The sequence below is a fragment of the Thunnus maccoyii genome, chromosome 14 (genome assembly GCF_910596095.1).
Source record: "Thunnus maccoyii chromosome 14, fThuMac1.1, whole genome shotgun sequence".
NCBI lineage: Eukaryota > Metazoa > Chordata > Actinopteri > Scombriformes > Scombridae > Thunnus > Thunnus maccoyii.
The window spans coordinates 24,773,596-24,792,263 of record NC_056546.1 but is presented as its reverse complement, the minus strand read 5'-3'; the positions used below and the strand labels follow the sequence as shown (position 1 = coordinate 24,792,263).

Sequence of the window (18,668 nt, the reverse complement as noted above, 5' to 3'; positions counted from 1 at the left end):
GTCTGGATTTTAAATTTAGGCCTGCACTTCATCCCTGTGCTCTAGGAGGATTATACACTTTTTACTTCATGTCAGTTATGGCAGAGTAGGGAGGAGTGACTTCTTAAGGCCTGATATTACAGTAATTTTCCTTCTTATTGAGAGTTAATTGCAATCCCTCTCCCAAACTCAACACCCTCATTTTTTCAGATAAACTTGGTTTTTTTTTTATCACAGAACACTCTGACATCCCAGAAAATGACAGAGTTCTTCTACAGTATGACATCATAGAGCTGCATTCTATCAGAACAGGTTTATGAGTGAGAACTTCAGCCAGAAATCATTTCAGTATCATCTGCTCAGACAGGAGACACGAGAAACACAAAGTCAATCTGCGCTACGCTTCCTTTGAATTAGCAAAACTTGACATAGAAACATGCGAAAGCATAGAAATAGAAAACGGTCGTCAGCAACCTCAAGAAAAGAGGTAAAGAAAAGAGGTGAGAGACTAAACACACCAACATGTTCTCACATATTAAACACTGGAAAAAGTCATGATACTACTGAATATGTTGACATATGGTGTCACATCTGTTTTTCAGTTATTATTTGTGATGAGGTTAATATTAAATTATATTAGTTGGTAAAAATCTCACAGTTAAGTGTAAATTTAAAGGAGCAGACCACATGCTCTGTATTCATCTAAATTAGACCAAATACAGTTGTATAAGAAAGAAATCTGCTTTTGAGCTTGATGTCAAAAGAGAAATTTTACTTTTACAAGGATGTACAATTCAGGGAAAACTGCAGAAAGGACTTGTGACCATTTATAACACAATATTGACACATTGATGATGTGCTGTGATTACAGAGTTGGTTTTGTACTCAGTTTAATGCTCTTGACTAATCTGTTATTCTTTGAGGAGGCTCCTCATTTAAATGGTCTGGAACTCGTCCTCTCCAGATAGTATAGTTGTGTGTTCGTGCGTGATGTGTTGACTGAACGTAGTGATTTACATTTTCTCTCCATGTTTTGAAGCACCTGTTAACTCAGAGCTACAACCCAATGATGTGCTGAGAAGCAGTTGGAGTGAATACCTGCTTCAGCACTTCATGTTTGATGGGTTCTTCAGCAGAGTCGCTCGGTGTCAAGACAAAAACACCAAAGACACTGTGGCCCTCAAGATCTTCAAGAAGAGGAGCAATGACTCCCAGGAGCCCAACAGAGAGGTGGATCATCTGAGTCTTTCTGAGTCTTTGAGCAGCACATTTCATTACATATTTAACATTAACTGTTCGCTGTATCAACTGTCTAATTTCTCCTTGTTTCTCTCCAGCTGGCCATGCTGAAAATGATCCGTGGTCTTGATCCGCTCAACGTCGTTCGATTCTGTGAGAGTTTCGAATACATGGGGAAGATGTGTCTTGCATTTGAAATGCTGGACAAGAATCTCCACGAGCTGCTGAAGGAGAGACGTGGCAACCCGCTCTCTCTTCAGCAAATCAGATCTATCACAGAACAGGTGTGTGGCTCTGATCCGTCTATCAAAAAGCAGTGATATATGTGCATCAATGGAAGCAGCGCACCAGCTTTTGAACAACAACTTTCAGAACCTTGCAGATTTTCAACTGTGGCGTCTTTTTTTCTTCTTCTGTCCCTTCAGCTGGTCTCTGCACTCGGAGCTCTGAAGACTGTTGGTGTGATTCATACAAATATCACACCACAAAACATCATGCTGGTTAACCAGAAAGAAACTCCCTTCAGAGTCAAACTCATTGACTTTAGTTCAGCCATCAAAGCTGCTGAAGTCAAGCGAGGCGTCATCATGCAGCCTGTCGCATACAGGTGAGATACAGATTTGTCTTTCTGATGGTTTACATCATTCTTTCATGACTGTAACTGATATATTTAATGTGACTGAACAATCACACTCATGTTACTTTATATAATTTGCATTATTTTAGTATCTTCTCATTAAGTTGTACCATCACAAACATGATTACTGCTGACTTGTCAAACTGTGCAGGAATTGTTTATAACATGTTCTAAAATGTGCTTCTCTTCTTCCTCCCTCAGGTCTCCTGAAGTGATTCTGGGTCTTCCCATCTCAGAGGCTGCAGATATGTGGTCTCTGGGTGGTGTTCTGGCAACCCTGTACCTTGGCAGTGTGCCGTTCCCTCAGCGGTGCCAGTATTACCTGGTGTGTAATCTAATACACCTGGATTTATTTGTGCAGCTCCATGTCCAAACACTAACAGAAATATGGTGTATCTTGTTGACTGATGTGATTTTATATATTCTCTCTCCAGATGAAGACTATGGTGCAGACACTGGGTCAGCCGGAGGACCAGATCCTAGATGACGGCACCCACACGCTGCTCTATTTCAGCCAGAACCAGGACTCCACAAAGCCAGCATGGAGGCTAAAGGTATGAAAGTCTGTCCTGCAGCACTTAAAGCAGGTTGGATATTGTTCCCTTGATTTGGTAGAAACTATGAAAAAGTACCTGACATATATTCTCTGTTGTTTTAGACGGCTGATGAGCACAAGGCTGTGACTGGCTTCCCGCCCCAAAATCACAGAGGCAGCTCAGCCAGGTTCAGCAGCCTGGATGACCTTGTGATGGTAGGTGGTCCTCACTTCACTGTACAAGTACAAATAAATACTGAATTAACAGCAATACTCAGAGAGTCAAGAAGTGGATTCATCTGAACAACCAATGACTTTATTTCCAAATGCAGCTGTACCCAGAGGCAGAGACGATTGAGGAAAGGACAGAGTTTGTTTGCCTGCTGAAGCAGATGCTGTGTCTGAATCCTCACAAGAGAATAACCCCAAGTCAAGCTCTGGGTCACCTGTTTATAACCATGAGCCAACGGGGTGACGATGATGATGCCATCTCTCAGTAAGTGATTATGTGTTTGAGTTAATACAGTTAGTAGATGAAATGTAATGTTGGATAGAAACTTTAGTGGATGGATTGATGGTAAATTGATTGAAGGATTCATTCATTCATTCCTTTGTCATCATGCTTCATCCAGTGAGACGGCCTCACCTGCTCTTACAAGTCATCAAGAGCCACAAGATGATGGTGGCTCAGCAGCAGTGGACACAGTTGCCATCCGGACTACAAGAGATGGAGACTCTGCTGTGACTGAATCAAGAGATGAAGATTCAGCTGAAAGTCGCTCAAATGGTAGAGATCCAGATGATGAGCCCTCAGATGGTGCAGCTGATGAAGCTGCAGTCACCTCTGCCTCCACAGATGAAGCATCTACTGCACCTGTACTGACTGACCTGTATGACGCTGTTTCAGCTGACAAAGGTCCAGTCACCACATCTGCAAATCCTGGAGTTTCGACTGCATCTTCAACAGATGACTCTGTTGCTGCTGCAGCTGATGAAGCCTCAGTCACATCTGTCTCTATTGATGAAGCTTCAACAGCATCTCTCAAGACTGACCTGTATGACGCTGTTTCAGCTGACGAAGGTCCAGTCACTCCATCTGCAGCTGAAGAGGTTTCAGCTTCACCTTTAACTGCTGACTTGAATGACGCTGATTCAAATAAAGAAGCTGAAAGTCGCTCAAATGGTAGAGATCCAGATGATGAGCTCTCAGAGGGCGCCGCTGGTGCAGCTGATGAAGCTGATGAAGCTGCAGTCACCTCTGCTTCCACAGATGAAGCATCTACTGCTCTTGTACCGACTGACCTGTATGACGCTGTTTCAGCTGACGAAGGTCCAGTCACTGCATCCTCAGCTGATGAAGCCTCAGCTACACTTCCAGAGACTGACACAGATGAAGCTGGTCCAGCTGATAAACGTACAGTCATGGACTCTGATGGAGTCTCAGCCACCAGCTCTAGAAACACTCAGAGGAAGCCGCTGAAAAGGATCAAGAGATTCTTCGGCAGGATGTTTAGAGCCCTGTGCTGCTGTTGTTGCTCTGTACATGTTGAGGAATAATTCTATGTAACTTCATTTTCTGTGTAATTTGTCATTAAAAAATAAATGCATAAAAATATCAGCTGAATTGAATCTGTGAGCCGCCTGTAAGCAACTACAAGAGCCGTCATAGCAGCAGCCCCAGCAGTGATGATAGTAGCTTCAGTAGTGAGATGGGTGAAAAAAAGGTGAAGATGACCAAGGCATCAAAAGGTGGTAGGGTAAAATTTGGGTGATTAAATTACCTGAAGTTGGTGCCCCAATAGGTAAAATGTAATCCATTAATTACATTACTAGTATATTCTAATATAAGGTCTAATATAAAGTGACATCTGGAAATAATCATCTAAGATCAGGACAATGTTAATGGGAGGGGTATGAAAAGAATACACATTTAAACAGTAAGAAAATCAGCAAATAAAAATACTAAAGTTATATAAATTAAGGAACATTTTTGCATTTAATATCAGCACACAGTACTTTAAAAAAAAAAAAAAAAAAAAGCAATTTGGCAATCTGTGCTCAAAGTGTTTCTCCATATGCCTCACTATCCACAGATGGTATTTTCTACTAAATGTTAAACAGTGAAAACAGTGAGCAATGTCAGTGTGCTGACCCTTTAATCTAAAGTAATGTGTCATATTTTAATGGTATATAGTAAAATACATCAGATACAAGCATCAGATGGGAATAAAAAATAAAGCTGCCTAAAACACAGATATAAAAATCACTAGCACCTCATACTGTACATGGGCACAGACCTTGAGTAAATGTACTTTGTTACTTTCCACCTTTGATCAAATATTCTTAGAACTCTTAACATCTAATAAAGCAAACTGGAGCTGCAGCTCTCACAGAGAGCACAGATTACAAAGAAAGACTGCTTTACTCTGCAGGATGCGGTCATAAAAAAGACCATGTTTCATTCTCTGTGGGTATTGACTATGTAGGCCTGGCTTCACACATGATCAATAGCAATGTATAATGTCTGCTCTCCACCGGTCTTAATAATGAGCCTCCAACACAGCCAAATTCTCATTTTGTTTGGCTTTGAAAGAATAACAAGGTTGTTAGTTACAAAGGTTACATTGATTAATATCCCTTCTCTCCCATCGATGGATGAGTAATTCTTGGTAATGGAACATGCTTTGCACAAAGAATCGATCTAGGTTCATGGAAGTGATGAAAAAACTATCTGGCTCATATCAGAGAAATGAATTAGAGAACAATCACAGGGGGGCAATGAACTCCTGCCTTTTCGAAATGTCTTAACTTGATGGAGTGGAAACAAAGATAACAGGATTGAAATCCAAACAAAAATAAACAAAAATCATGCATTAACAGTTGCTTAGTGTTGCTATTTTTTTTTACCGCCAAAACCAAAACTGCAGGAAATCTACACAACCAGAGCCTCAGTATGAAAACCAACTGTCAGCAGCTTGCTTCCAACCCACATCCTGCTTGTGGACAGATTTATAATGTCTCATTTGATTTGTAGCCAGGAGTGATTATACATATGGCAGGTAACGCATGCCGTATCTTCAGATAAACCCTCTACAACACATTAAATTCAGCTAAGTGAGGCAAATTTTGCTGCTTTCAGACAAGAATCACACATTTGTGTTATTTTTAAGTGATGGGGGAAAAACCCACAAGATTCTTTTTCGGCTTCCATGTGGCATCCCTCTGGAGGTGAGACTGAGATGCCATTTTGATCATCTAATCCCCCCCCTCCACACACACACACAAACACACACACAGACACACACACACCTCGCTCCTGCCTATCTCTGTGACTGAGGCAGACACACCAGTGGAGGGCCAGATGGTGTGTGTTACACTTGTTTTGCTGTCGTGCGACTGTTATTTATACGCCACAGAGGCAGCAGCGGGCCCCCTAGATGAGAGCTTTTGTTTTGGAGCTGAAGAGGAGAGGAGGCGAGGAGCGAGCGGGAGACAAAAACAAATGTCCCTATTAGATTATCACCTCAGCCCCTGTGGAAGAACTCTCTCCTCCTGTCTTCTATGTGAGCTCTGCTGGCGTGGGCGTGTGCCCCCCGCTGCCAGGAACAGAATACAGCGGTCTGATATCTCAATATCACTGGTATTAGCCCGGGAAAGAGGCCATGTATCATTTTAATGCCACCTCATGTACTGGAAGCCCCGAGTAGCAGATCGATGATACATGTCCCCTGGCCACCCATGACACCTACCAGTCCTACAAACACACACACACATACTGTACCCAACCCTACATTCCCTCCTTTTAACTCTGTCACACACCCCTCCCCTACCCGCTCAATAAACTGTGAGAAAAAGCAATATCTCTCTTGAAGGCAGAGGAATATGATTAAAGCTTTTGCGCTGCCGTTATCATCCCGTTAACAGCGAACAAAATGAAGCAAAGTGAATTACCTCCAGCTGTCACTGTGTAGCCTGCAGACCCCGAGTCAAGGGCCTGTAATGTTCAAAGCATTGTTGACGCTTATAATGACAGATAGAAGCCAAGAAAAGCACATCAGGCCTCTGTAGAAGAAACCCTGTTGTTGTGGTTAAAAGTTTCTGCCATTGTTTTCATGGTCTCAAAAAAGTTAGAGATTAAATGCTAAAAAAAATTCTGTTAGGGAACAGAGTGTGCATTTAATAGTTGTAGCCACTACAGCAGTGCTGAAAACCTATATATTGTACATACAGTACAAGGCAGTGCATTATCTGCCCTGCTTTGTTAAATATAGATCAGTCAATCATACTATATTTATAGCACCTTGCATACAAATCGGATGCAACATTACAACTGACTGACAAATGCACAGGATGGTAAATATGGATTGGGAGACTAATGCACGCCAAGATAGAAGTAAAATGCCAAAAATTAAAATGAAGTGACCATGAAATATAAATAAAATGAGTAAATTTAACTATTACATTTTAAAAGAATTACTTGAATAAGGCAACAACAAAAGATAAGTAAATGCTAAGAGAACAGTTAAAAAATAATAAAAGAAATATGGAGATTAATATGTAAGAAAATGGTCAACCTCAGTTTTAACTCTATCCATTATTTCAATTAGTGTAAAATTCTGCACATTTAGAAAATTATTCACCACTGTGACCAAGTTATGTCCACTTAGAATTAAAAAAAAAACACCTACCAAAAGCCTTTCACAAAAATATGAATATAAACATTACAATAATTGTAATTACTGGTCTGGTGACCTTACTAGAGTTATCTGGACATCAGTAACCACCTAAAAACATATTAGTCATTAAAAACACAGCTGTCAGGATTATCACCTCTACTCTCAAATCCAACCACATCGTTCCAGTGCTTAAATCACTTCTCTGGCTCCCAGTGCAGCACAGAATCAGCTTCAAATACTTGATCATACATCATGTACATGTCTGACCTGCTCCACAGAGCACAGTCTTATCAGACCTGCCAGGTCATCAGGTGGTGGTTTTCTTACTGTATCTAGGATAAGAAGCAGAAGTGAGGGTGCTATTAGTTACTTTGGTCCTGTTCTGTGGAACACACTGTCTGATGACTTGACATCTGTCATATCCGTGTCCACAATGGCAACCAAAATGAAAACTTTTCTATTTTTTCAGGCTTGCTACTGTCTGTGTATGTCTGGGTTTGTCAGTGTCTTGTAGAGGTGTGTTTTTCTTTGGTATTTGTCTTTCCTATTTTCTTCTATTCTCTTTCCTTTTGTTTCTGTTCTGTTGCATTTTATTTCTTGCATTTTTCTGTATGCTTAATAAATTACATGTGCTGTACTGTATTTGCAATACCACTGTCTGATAGGGTTAAATGTTCAGTTCAGGTCACACTAACTCAGGAAAAAATCATATTTTCCATTTCCTTTACCTCTAGTGGTATCTAGCTATTTAATTTTATAAGTCCAGGTTTGGAATGTACTTCCTTAGATTTCTCTCATCACCAATGGAGGTGAATTTAATTTTGTTCATGGTTCTCACAGAACTGAAACTGGCATTTGAAAAATGTTAAAGCATATCTTTCTAGACACAGTGTTCATAACTCTGGATAATCCACAGAACACACAATGAACAGTTTTCATTGTACTTTCTGCCAAAGAAATAGTCCCAGTTGAGGCAGACGTCTCATAGATAAAACCTGTGTACATAGAGCCAAAACATCCTGCATGGCTAGATACCACCAGAATTAAGAGAGAGAACACAGTTGTTTTTTTGTATGTGGACGACTCAACCCTTTACTATCTTTTTACAAATAGCAGTTTTTACCTTGACATAACAGCAAACAGTTTACAATTCTGACCTTGTTTAGGCACTTGGTCACTAATATGAAATGTCTATTAGAGCCCCTAAAAAAATCCAATCAAATTTAATTCAAGCACTGTTTGGACAGGTATTACAACATTGATTTTCATTCCCTATGCTTTAGTGAGACTGATCATCATCCTGGATAACGATAAGACAGTAAGATCTACGTGTGCAGGGATGTGTACATTATTATTCCTTTCATCACACTGAGATGTCTGTGTCTCATCCCTCCTGTGGCTTGTTGAGTTGTTGAATTCCATATGGATTAAAAAAATGACAGCAATGTATATTTAGTCATTTCAAACATGCCATTCACTCTGGTAATCCCATCTGTTATCAGCTCTCTTGCTATATCCAGAGTGCACTTCATGGGGTGGGAAACATCACAGAGGGAAAGAGGGGTTATAAACACTGTCATTAAAAAATGTTCTCTCTGTCCTCTTGAAAAAGCCAAGGATTTTGCAGTCATTCAAAGGTAACATTACGGCCCGCCGTCGAATGAAATACCATCAGCTCTGGCAAGCGCTAATCGGCAGCAGCAGAGACACGATGAGATGAGAGCGAACTCAGACAAGGAGAAAGAAAATGAGATAGAAGGAATGAGAGGAGTAAAGTGTAGGAGTAGGAGAATGATTGCAGCCGGCTGTCTGATCCCTTTCGGTCTCCCTGTTTGATTGCAGCCTTGTCATCGTGCTTCAAACCTGCCTTTTTGAAGTCAGTGGACAATATTATGGTTTACTCTGTGATCAGTTCTGAAATGTGGGAAATGTAGCAGGTAGAGGCATCTGGTCAAACCTCATGAAGCATAAGCATTAAAGGCACTGTGTAGGCAAGAACCAATACAACGGATGTTCCAGCAGTGAGCTCTCATGTGAATGGAAAAGCAGCGTGTTGATAAATTAAGTCAAATAAATTAGGACAGGGACTCATTTTGAGCCAGACTGACAATTAAAGATGCCTTGGGATTCCTCCAGCGATAACATCCATCTCCCCTTTTACATCCATTAAACAGGAGCAATCATCTAGATTGACACAATGAGTGCTTATTAAAAAAAAAAAACAGATCAGAAGACATGTCTGCTTGACAACTCATGTTCAGTGATCTAGGTTTCATTGGTCTGGTTTAAAGGTGCATGTGACAGTTTGTGTTTTTCTCTTAGACATGTTGCTTTGGACATGTTTACATCTTCCACATCTATGATTAAGGTTAACTTAATTTTTGGCAACTAAAATGACTTAATAAAAGCTGCACTAATCAATATTTATATATTAACGAGTAGTAATATTTATATATTAGGGAGTAAATTACTACATGTAAAACAAAAGGAGTCACTCATACAGTGATGAGCCTGCAGAGAATTATCACTTTTATCATTTTGTTTTCAATGTCATTTACAGATTTTGGGTAGCTGTTTTCAGCAAAAAATCTGTGATAAATCCACTGCATGCTACCTGCACAGCACCAAAGAGCACCCAGACAAAGTAAACAACTAGCTACTGAACATGGAGCATTTAGTGGCTAAAGATGTGTCCCTCAAGACCAAAGCAGTGCTAAAGGGAGGGTAAATATGGGTCCTAAATTTGAGGTGGTGGTCTGAAACAGGATTCCAAATGATGTTTACCATATCCACTTTATAAGGTTATTATGTCGGTGTCATGTTTACATCTTGTTACATTGACCCCATGAGCCAAAAAAAGTTAGGGACTGTCCATGGTCACAGTTAATAGAAGCCAATGCTAACTGTTGGTAGGAGACAGTTGTGAACAAAGGACTTCTGTGTGACAGTCAGACACTTTTTACATTAAACCATCAACATCTAGAAAATTTTGCATTTGTCTCTCAAAAAAAACTGACGTAAATATACATTGTTGTAAATGTTTTACCAAACGACCAATGCTGAGGACAGTCTTGGTTTTGTTATGAAGGAGAGAGAAGCTTGTAGCAGCTCTTTATAATGATCAATATGCAATTTTAAGCTCATGTGAAGTTGAAATGATGCAATTATAACAGTGGAAATGAAACAGAGTTTTACATAAATTGGAAAATCAAAGCTGTTGCCTTTTTTTTTTTTGCTATGAAGCAATCCAGCAGATTACCCACCTACTCTCACTCCATGGAGCAAAATGTAAAATGAACTGTAGAAAGATGATCTTAGTTTACGTTCAGTCATTTCTCTCAAAATATTGATTCACTGATGTTTAAACTCCACAACCTTACTACCTTTAACAACTCAACAAGGTTAGAGGAAATACAAACGGGAAAAAAAACTGTCAAATAGCACTCCAGATGTGGCATCGCTTCAATTTTAAGAAAAGTATGTGCTTATCCAAAAGAGGCTGAAGGTAATACTTGACTATTGTCAACCTACGCTATGAGAGCAATTGTTGCAGAGCGTTTTATATTTTCATTTTTTGCTCAATTCACAGGGATGGCGTGTGGCTTGGCCCTTGAGGGTGGACAGACGTAGGTGTTTATTCAGCATGAAATGAGTTGAAGCCTAAAAATACATGGGGGTCGAGCGGGGGTGCTGGGCAGGGTTAAATGGTTGGCCCTCCATTCAAAGAGCCACAGAATGAACAGCACCGCCTCATTAGCAGCCTGATATGGAAGCAGGTCCATCTGGAATAGCAGGGAGAGGAACTGTAGAGACTGGGATTCAGCACAGAGATGGGAGGGGGAGAGGGGGTCAGAAATAGCTAAAAGATGAACAGACTGACACACACGGAGAAGCACAGTTACAGAACCAAACACACAAAGAAAATGATCTGGAGAAGCACACATGGATGCTTACTGAAACTGTCTGAAACTGAAAGTCAGAGACAAAGTCAAACATAACAAACACACAGATACTGTACAGAACAGAGATGCAAACACACAGATGCCAAACCAAATACATTCTATTTTATGTACATATATGGTAGACATTGTATTTGTATTTGTATTTATATTTGTTGAGGCACCAAAATTATTTGTATTTGTATTTGTATTCAAATAAAAGTGGAAATAGTGTAAAAATGGTGTAAAAATCCAGTTTTTGTTTTTATTACACTTTTAATTTTAGGATATTCAAGTGTTAAACTATCTTACAAAGGAGGTCCCCACACTGGCTCTCCAACTCAAGTCTCCCAGATCATAGACGACTGCGCTGGCTACTGAGCTAAACCGATGCATTGCCGATGTGCAGACAGACCTCTACCTATTTATACACCCATAACACAGAGACAGCACAGCGTGAAACATGTAGAGAAGAACTTCAAAAGCGATTCTTGATTCGCACTTTTCATTTGTTGCCTATTTTTACAATCTAACTTCGTGGAAAGGAGAAAGGGAACAACAGGTTATGGAGAGTGTCTTGAGAGTACTTTGCACCTGTAAGTAGCTCAGCTTTACCTCTGGGGAACACCCCCAATTCCAGGAGTGATGTCAAAATAAGGAAATGTGCATCATGTAGCCGGTGGATGTGACTCCCCTCATTGAGACCTGCTGATACATATAACAGTGGAACACAGGAGAGAGACTGAGATAGTGATGTAACCGACCTGGGTATTTTTACTTCCCCAAAACAAATAATTTTTAAAATATTAGCCATTAATATAAGCCAAACTGTTTGTGATTTGCCGGATAACGTATTTGTATTCGGGCCCACCCTTAAAATGTATGCATGCAGTGAGGAAAGAAAGCAAGAGGAAAGACATCTTCTGTGATGTCACATAGCAGCGACAAAGAAGTTCCATAGCCGTGACATCACAGATGACATCATGACTAACATAAAATGAAATGAAAGAGTAAAATAAACATCTGAAACTCAAATTCATTGATAAATAGAATATTTCTCACAACAACAGGTGGAGTTAAGGGAAGCTTGATTAATACCAATCACAACAGCTCCTCTCATAAGCAGCAGGCAGTTTAATGAGCCAAGAGCTCCGGAGAAAACTGTTCTTCCCAAGATAAAAAAAAAAATACACTTCCCTAAATATGACTATACAGCCTGAGCACACCGAATATTAACAGACAGCACCCACATTTATACAGTATGAGCATGATTTCTGACATCACAACTAGTTTGGAGCCAATCATAGTCCAGTATACAACTTACACAAGTGTGATGTGGAAACTTGAAACCTTCAGTGCACAAACAGTGAGAATGGACTTTACAGTGAAGTAGGAGACATCTTGTGTCCAGCAGCTAAACTTCTGAGATGAAATATATTTTTACATATTATAGATTCTGGAATTTTTAATGAGGGAGAAGGAATAGATGTCATTTTAAAGATTTCAACATGGTTATTATACTTTTTTGTAGAAAAACCATGTAAGATGAACATTATTGTTCCAAGCAGAGTATTTTTATATGTCTTAATACATGTCTGGAGGGGATCTTTAAACTCGAGGCACAGACAAACTTTGCTCCTCAGCAGATGAATGTGAAAACTTCTCAACCTTTGATCATTCTGCACAGAGAAGCTCAAACACTGAAAGTGAAGTAACAATAAGCAAAAATCAGTTCTGAGTGGAGGAGAACTGTAAGTCATTGAAACGAGGTGTTTACAATGATTCATCAGGTCTTGCAGTGCTTGGATCAATTTTAACAAAAACTGTTCTCAATAATGGCTTATAACTTCAAATATCAATAAATATTTTATATTAATATATATATATATATATATATATATATATATATATATTATATGTGTTATGTTAATTTTTTTTATTGACCATTAACAAAGTTGTTTGTAACAACTTATAAACCCTTTCTATTGATTTAACTGATAGTGGTACTGATTGTCCTGCAGAATATTATAGTGTAACCATGTCTTCTGCAGTCTGGTCATGCAATTATCTACTGTAACATTGTCATATCACCTTTACATTCTTTCAGCCCCTAAAAACTAAATTAGAAATATTTATCATCCTTGCTTCTGTTTGCAATCGATAAGCAAAAAAACATCTGAGTGAATGTTTTGTTTACAGGGTTACTCCAGCTATTGAGTACTGTACTTTCATGAAGTTGGTGGACTAGTAAGAGACAGTTTTGAAAAAGAATAATCAAAAGTGATGCAGTAGAGGTGAAGATATAATTTTGCTTCCTAGTGTGGGTCAAGCTCCAAAACCATGGATCCTACATTTACTATAATGCAACTAATATTATCTTTTTTAGACCCTCCCTACCAGGTAGACACTGTTGTCTCTTATTTTCCACATTCCCAGTTTGTAACACAGGCTTTTTCTTCATGACAAAGCTCCTCCAGAGCCACAGAAGAAATTATATCACTGTTTTCACAGGCTGAATAGTGCTCCTCACAATAAGAAAACTTGTAAAATCAGTGGAAATTCCTCTTTAAAGAAATATTAGTTTCTCCATAAATGGGCCATATGGATAGATTTCAGGCAATAGAAGACCAGGTGACAGAGTAAACAAGCAGGTTGCAAGTAGTCCACAGACAAGCTGTATTGTCCACACTAACTGCAGCCTAAAAGGGTCTTCCCTACTCTCAGATCAATCCCAATATCTATTCCTGCTCTGGACTGAAATACAATTATCAAGGAACCCTAAAATAGTTTAATTCTATCGCTATGATTTATAGATATTCTGCTCATATTAGCATTTTTCTTGACTTTTCTCCACTCTTTTAGTGAATATTTTGTAAAGATGCATGCATCAATGAAGAGAGACAACTAACAAGACGTTCATTTATTAACGTTATTAAAACTTACTGCATTAAAAAAATAAGCCTTCGGATTGCTTCTTTGCTTGTGCATGGAGAGAGCATGCAGTAGAGAAAGAGAGAGAGAGAGAGAGAGAGAGAGTGAGAGAGAGAGAGAGAGAGAGAGCAGTAGTTGGGTAAAAGTAAATGGACAGGGAGTTAAGGCGACATAGCTGAAATGTCAGGAGGAAGCTTAGGAGAGTAGTTTTATAGTGATTCTGTTTTGGGAAGTATACCAGGAAATATTAATTGAATCACTCAGTAATTGGGTGCTTTCCAAAGTTACATAAATGTAAAGTTCTATAAAGTGTCAGCACAGACAAAAATAAAGAGTATACGTACAGAATAAAGAGACAAACTGACACACAGACAGACTTACAGACACATACATTTGCATGCACAAACACCTCCATCCATAATAACCCATCTCATAACCCATCACATCACATACATAAACTACATACCAGACTTAGAATCACGTCATACTGTAAAAAAAAAGCTGCATACACACACTCATACAAAGACAAAAGGATCAGATTCTCTCCTCCTGCCTGTTTGCCACAAAAGCAGAAGTCGGGGAGGGAGGAGTGGAGTGTGGTGACATGTTGCAGCAGATGGCTCATCTCCTCCTCTTCCTCCTCGTCTCTTTCTCGTGTTCCTCTGCCACCTGTGGAGGAGGACACACACTCACTGAAACCGTCCGCCCTCTCCGAAATCAAGGATGCAGGTCATTTATCATGTTAGGAGCGGGTCACCCCAAATTAAAGTTTGTGCGTGATTTCCTCTTGCTCATGCAGGTTCTGCACGTCACGCCGCAACTTTTCAGACTGAATAAGCCTGAAAGTCACAGTGACACCGGTGGGAGTTTGTCTTTGCGAGCGAATTATCTCCGAGATCCATATTAAACATTTCTCCTGATCCCACAAATCTTCAATTTAATTCCTTTCTTTTTCAATCAAATCCGAAGACGCTCTCGGTAGAAATAAAGTTCAACTTCAATCCATTTTTTATGTTATTTTGTATTTATTCAAAATAATAGTTTATATAATGTATCTGCTTTGATGAGAAAGTTCTCAGCTCTTTTAAATTAGACTAAATGGGTTTTGAACAAAGGACGATTGGTGCAGGAGGATTTTTTGTTAAATGCACGTCTTTATTTCAGTTTGATGCGGATGTCTCAGAGCTCAGCCTTCCTATCCTCACTCTCCGCTCTTTTGTTTCGGAACCGGCCACAGCCATGCATCGCTTTCACTTCTCTCCGGCTGAGTTGACATTGTGACAGGCCTTGAGAGGCAAGGATACACAGTGTCCTTATTCTGTCACCTTTCCCCATTGGCTTTGACTAGCCCCAACACATGCATTCAAGCCCCGACAGCACAGCCAATAAATCACTGTCTTCTGATACAATACAAGAGAAAGTTTGCTCAAGGAGCTCAGCTCAGACATTATCAGTGTTTCGTCCCCGATCTATTTTGGTCCTCTCTCCTTTTCAGTCGGCGGATGTCTGACATGAAAGGATAGATATGCCAGTGGCTCAAACTGTGATGAAAACTGTGATGTTCGTCGCTGCATTAATGGTCTGCAGCACAGATTTTTGTGGTTTTGGTGTTTCGTTCACATTCTTGCAAGCCCGCTAACCTTTTGCTAACATGTCGGCACAATTATTCACATTACACACTTACTCATTGTTCATTTGACCTTTCGTCACGCAATTTTGAGAGGAAAGTGACACTTCATATCGTCAGACCGTCTCTGGAGAGGCTTTATGGCTGATGCATGTTCCCCTGGGTACATGTGTCCTCCTCAAAGAGCCCCCATTAATCTCTGACCACTTCCTATCAATGCAAACTGTCGCCATATCATCCACTCTCTCAATCAACCTAATAATATCTGCGGTGACAAATTGACAGAGCTGCAGAATGACCTCGTGTCATTTTACATTGTGATGCATCAAAGTGCACATGCTTGTTAAAAGGTCAGGATTGAGAAGATGATGTTGCGAGACACAGACTGAGTAAGACCTAGCCTTCCTATACCATCAGGGTGTCAATATAAAGCTCCTATGCCATGATAGATTTGACTAAGTTAAAAGAATGGGTGTCAGACTGCGATGATTGAAGGCTTTTGGCGCTGGAGTGTCACAGAGAGAAAGCTGGGGATTGGAAATGATTGCATAGGTAGGAATGAAAACTGATTGGATGGCAAAATACATTTTTTTGTCAGCAAATCAAGCACTTTTATGCAAATTCCTGCGAGCAATTTTTCATATATTCACACATCTGTCATCTCAGTCAGACCTCAGACATTAAGCATGCAAAAAAAAAAGGGGGAGTGTGTGCCAGACTGAGAGAAAGCCAAAGGCAATGATTTGCATAGCTACACGCGATTGGCTGAAAGTGATGAATCAACACGAGTTAGATCTGAGGTTTTAGAGTTGGACCTCTGCAAAAAACTATTTCTCTGGGCACAAATGAGATTTGGACTGTAATGAGTTAATAGAATTTGTCAAGTCATTTCTCTCCCAAATGCTTAGTCTGTGCAGACTGACAACCAGCACTGCTAAGCACTGCCTTGTAACTTTTTTTGTTTGAGTTTTAAACATATTATAATAAAAGTCAATGGGTGTTTTACTAGGAGAGAATAAAATGGAGAGGCAGTGTGGGTGGTTTGTTGCAAGAGGTTAGGTTAGTTTTTAACTTTGGTTGGGAGATTCAGTTTGTACTTTTATCTCTCTCTGTCTCTTTCAAACACATACAAAACATTTACTTTATTCAGTATATATTTGGTTAAATAACTTGCCTGAAATGATTTGTATCATGTCACATTTACTGTGATTTTAAAAAGATATTTAAAGGATTTGGCTGGTGATTTTCTATATTGATAAAGTGTTGCGTGTGTATCCAAAGCCTGATATAGTATCTTATATCTTATCTCATTGTGTCATAGACCTCCATAGTTGTCCAAAAACTTAAAAACATGTCAAACACAATATATCCTTTAACTGTATTAACATAAATCTGAGACAAAAATTCATAGATTCATGATAGATTTTCAAAAAAAAAAAAAAAAAAAATTGGAAAATGAATGCCAGATAAGCAGAAGGAATGTGCTGCTCTATTTGAACCAACTGTCTGTTATGAACTATTTTCAAACCTCACTAAAGTCTGAGTAACACAACTAGAGTTCCCTGCAGTTATGCATCAACCTATCTTTAAACCATCCCGAAACTTGCTGCTGCTGCCTGGACTTTGCTGATAAAATGATACCCGATATCATGGCTGTGGCTAATACAGCTTATAAATTATGTCCGAGATAGGATAACCCATAGAATAATAACTCGTGATCTGCTCATGAAGACAAAAGGAGAGCAATGGTGTTTAATACACATTAATATGACACATGCACACAGGATAATGTTTGGATTGATTACAGAACATTCTTATCAGCTGAGTTGTTACTGACACTTTGGTACTTTAAATAAGCCAGATGTCCTACATTTTTTGATTAAAATATTTATTGAAATACCAACTGCTTCAAATTTACTAGTTCATTCATTTCACAGATTCTGCTGTCTGTGTTACACTATTAGCCAATAGCAAAGTTCAGCCAGAGGGTTGCCAGATCATCAGGTCAAGCATCCTCCATATCTCACTGTTTCACTTAAGTAGTAGTAATAGTAGTAATAGTAGCAGAATACATACAAAGCTGGCAAGTCTGGATAGACTTAACACTATGACTAGTTAAAAGGACAAGATTAATATTGGTAAAGACAAATCAGCAACACTTTGTCATTTGTAGGAACATGCCCCTACCGTATATACACTATTGACACCTGTGGTTTGTTGATTCATCCCAAACACAGAAAGTAAAAGCCTGTGATAACAAGACTTCCATGCATGTGCTTTCCAAATTAATTTCCTTTATCACAATGAATAATTACCTGATTTCAGAGAGGTAAAGTGTTAAAATACTCCAGCATAATCAGTTCTTTTGTTAGGCATTTACAGCTCTTATTAACCTGACGCGCCAGATGGTTTGTTACACCAAACCATCTGAGATGTCGTCCTTGGAAACTGTTTGGAAATGGGCGGGCACTTTCAAAAAGAAATACTTGGCAGGTGATTGGATGAACCATCTGTCTATCACCGTCTATCACCATCTTACCTTGTGAGGCAGCTGGATTCACGAGAACATGTGAGAATCCTTATAGGATGCTGATTGGTCTGAATCACTGATGATTCAGGCACAAGTGCATAACTTGAAGCTGCCTAACAAGGTAAAGTTCCTATGGCCAGATACAGTAACAGAGAAAAAAAAAAGATCTCACTTAATAATCCATACAACAATGCATTGCTCCACAGGGAATGACATTAAGTAGCAGATATTATTACATACCACACTTAATTCTTTGGTTTTCAGCTGTACAAACACTTTAAAACTCTCTAAGACCAAAACAACAATGTGTGACATCTTAAATGGAGTGCTACAGCCTTTTAATCCCTTTACACTGGTGAATATTTAATGTGAGTGTGGAAAGAGATCCCATTCGTACTTCAAAAAACAATTAGGAAAAAGAGAGCAGGACAAAAAGAGAGCAGGACAAATGTAAATTTATTGAGGTCTGCTCATTTTTTCTTCCACTCTAGAGAGAGCTCCTATTTTTTTTTTTTTTGGTAAAATTTCATCCCCATTTTGAAGTGAAAACATTAAATAACCCAGGAGACCAGGGTG

General features: G+C 39.3%; 1 protein-coding gene across 3 annotated transcripts; it reads left to right on the top strand.

Moving 5' to 3' along the window:
* The first annotated feature begins 259 nt into the window (after positions 1-259).
* Positions 260-3,995, top strand: LOC121911918 (homeodomain-interacting protein kinase 2-like). 3 transcript variants are annotated; one of them, XM_042433868.1, is made up of 10 exons: positions 260-479; positions 1,019-1,209; positions 1,317-1,502; positions 1,644-1,825; positions 2,057-2,180; positions 2,290-2,409; positions 2,514-2,606; positions 2,723-2,886; positions 3,023-3,177; positions 3,298-3,995. In XM_042433868.1, the coding sequence occupies exons 1-10, from the start codon at positions 416-418 to the stop codon at positions 3,945-3,947; spliced, it is 1,929 nt and encodes a 642-aa protein (XP_042289802.1). In that variant the 5' UTR covers positions 260-415; the 3' UTR covers positions 3,948-3,995. The 3 variants fall into 3 exon arrangements, with proteins under 3 accessions (XP_042289802.1, XP_042289801.1, XP_042289804.1); XM_042433870.1 differs by having other exon boundaries at positions 262-479; positions 3,023-3,471; positions 3,721-3,995; XM_042433867.1 differs by having other exon boundaries at positions 261-479; positions 3,023-3,995.
* Positions 3,996-18,668: the final 14,673 nt, after the last annotated feature.

What these genes read in the sequence shown, in the direction of transcription:
- LOC121911918 (XM_042433867.1), top strand. Translation starts at nt 416, where the DNA reads ATGCGAAAGCATAGAAATAGAAAACGGTCGTCAGCAACCTCAAGAAAA. An exon ending in CCCAGGAGCCCAACAGAGAG is followed by an intron (nt 1,210 to 1,316) that starts GTGGATCATCTG and finishes GTTTCTCTCCAG; the next exon opens with CTGGCCATGCTGAAAATGAT. An exon ending in GCCTGGATGACCTTGTGATG is followed by an intron (nt 2,607 to 2,722) that starts GTAGGTGGTCCT and finishes TTCCAAATGCAG; the next exon opens with CTGTACCCAGAGGCAGAGAC.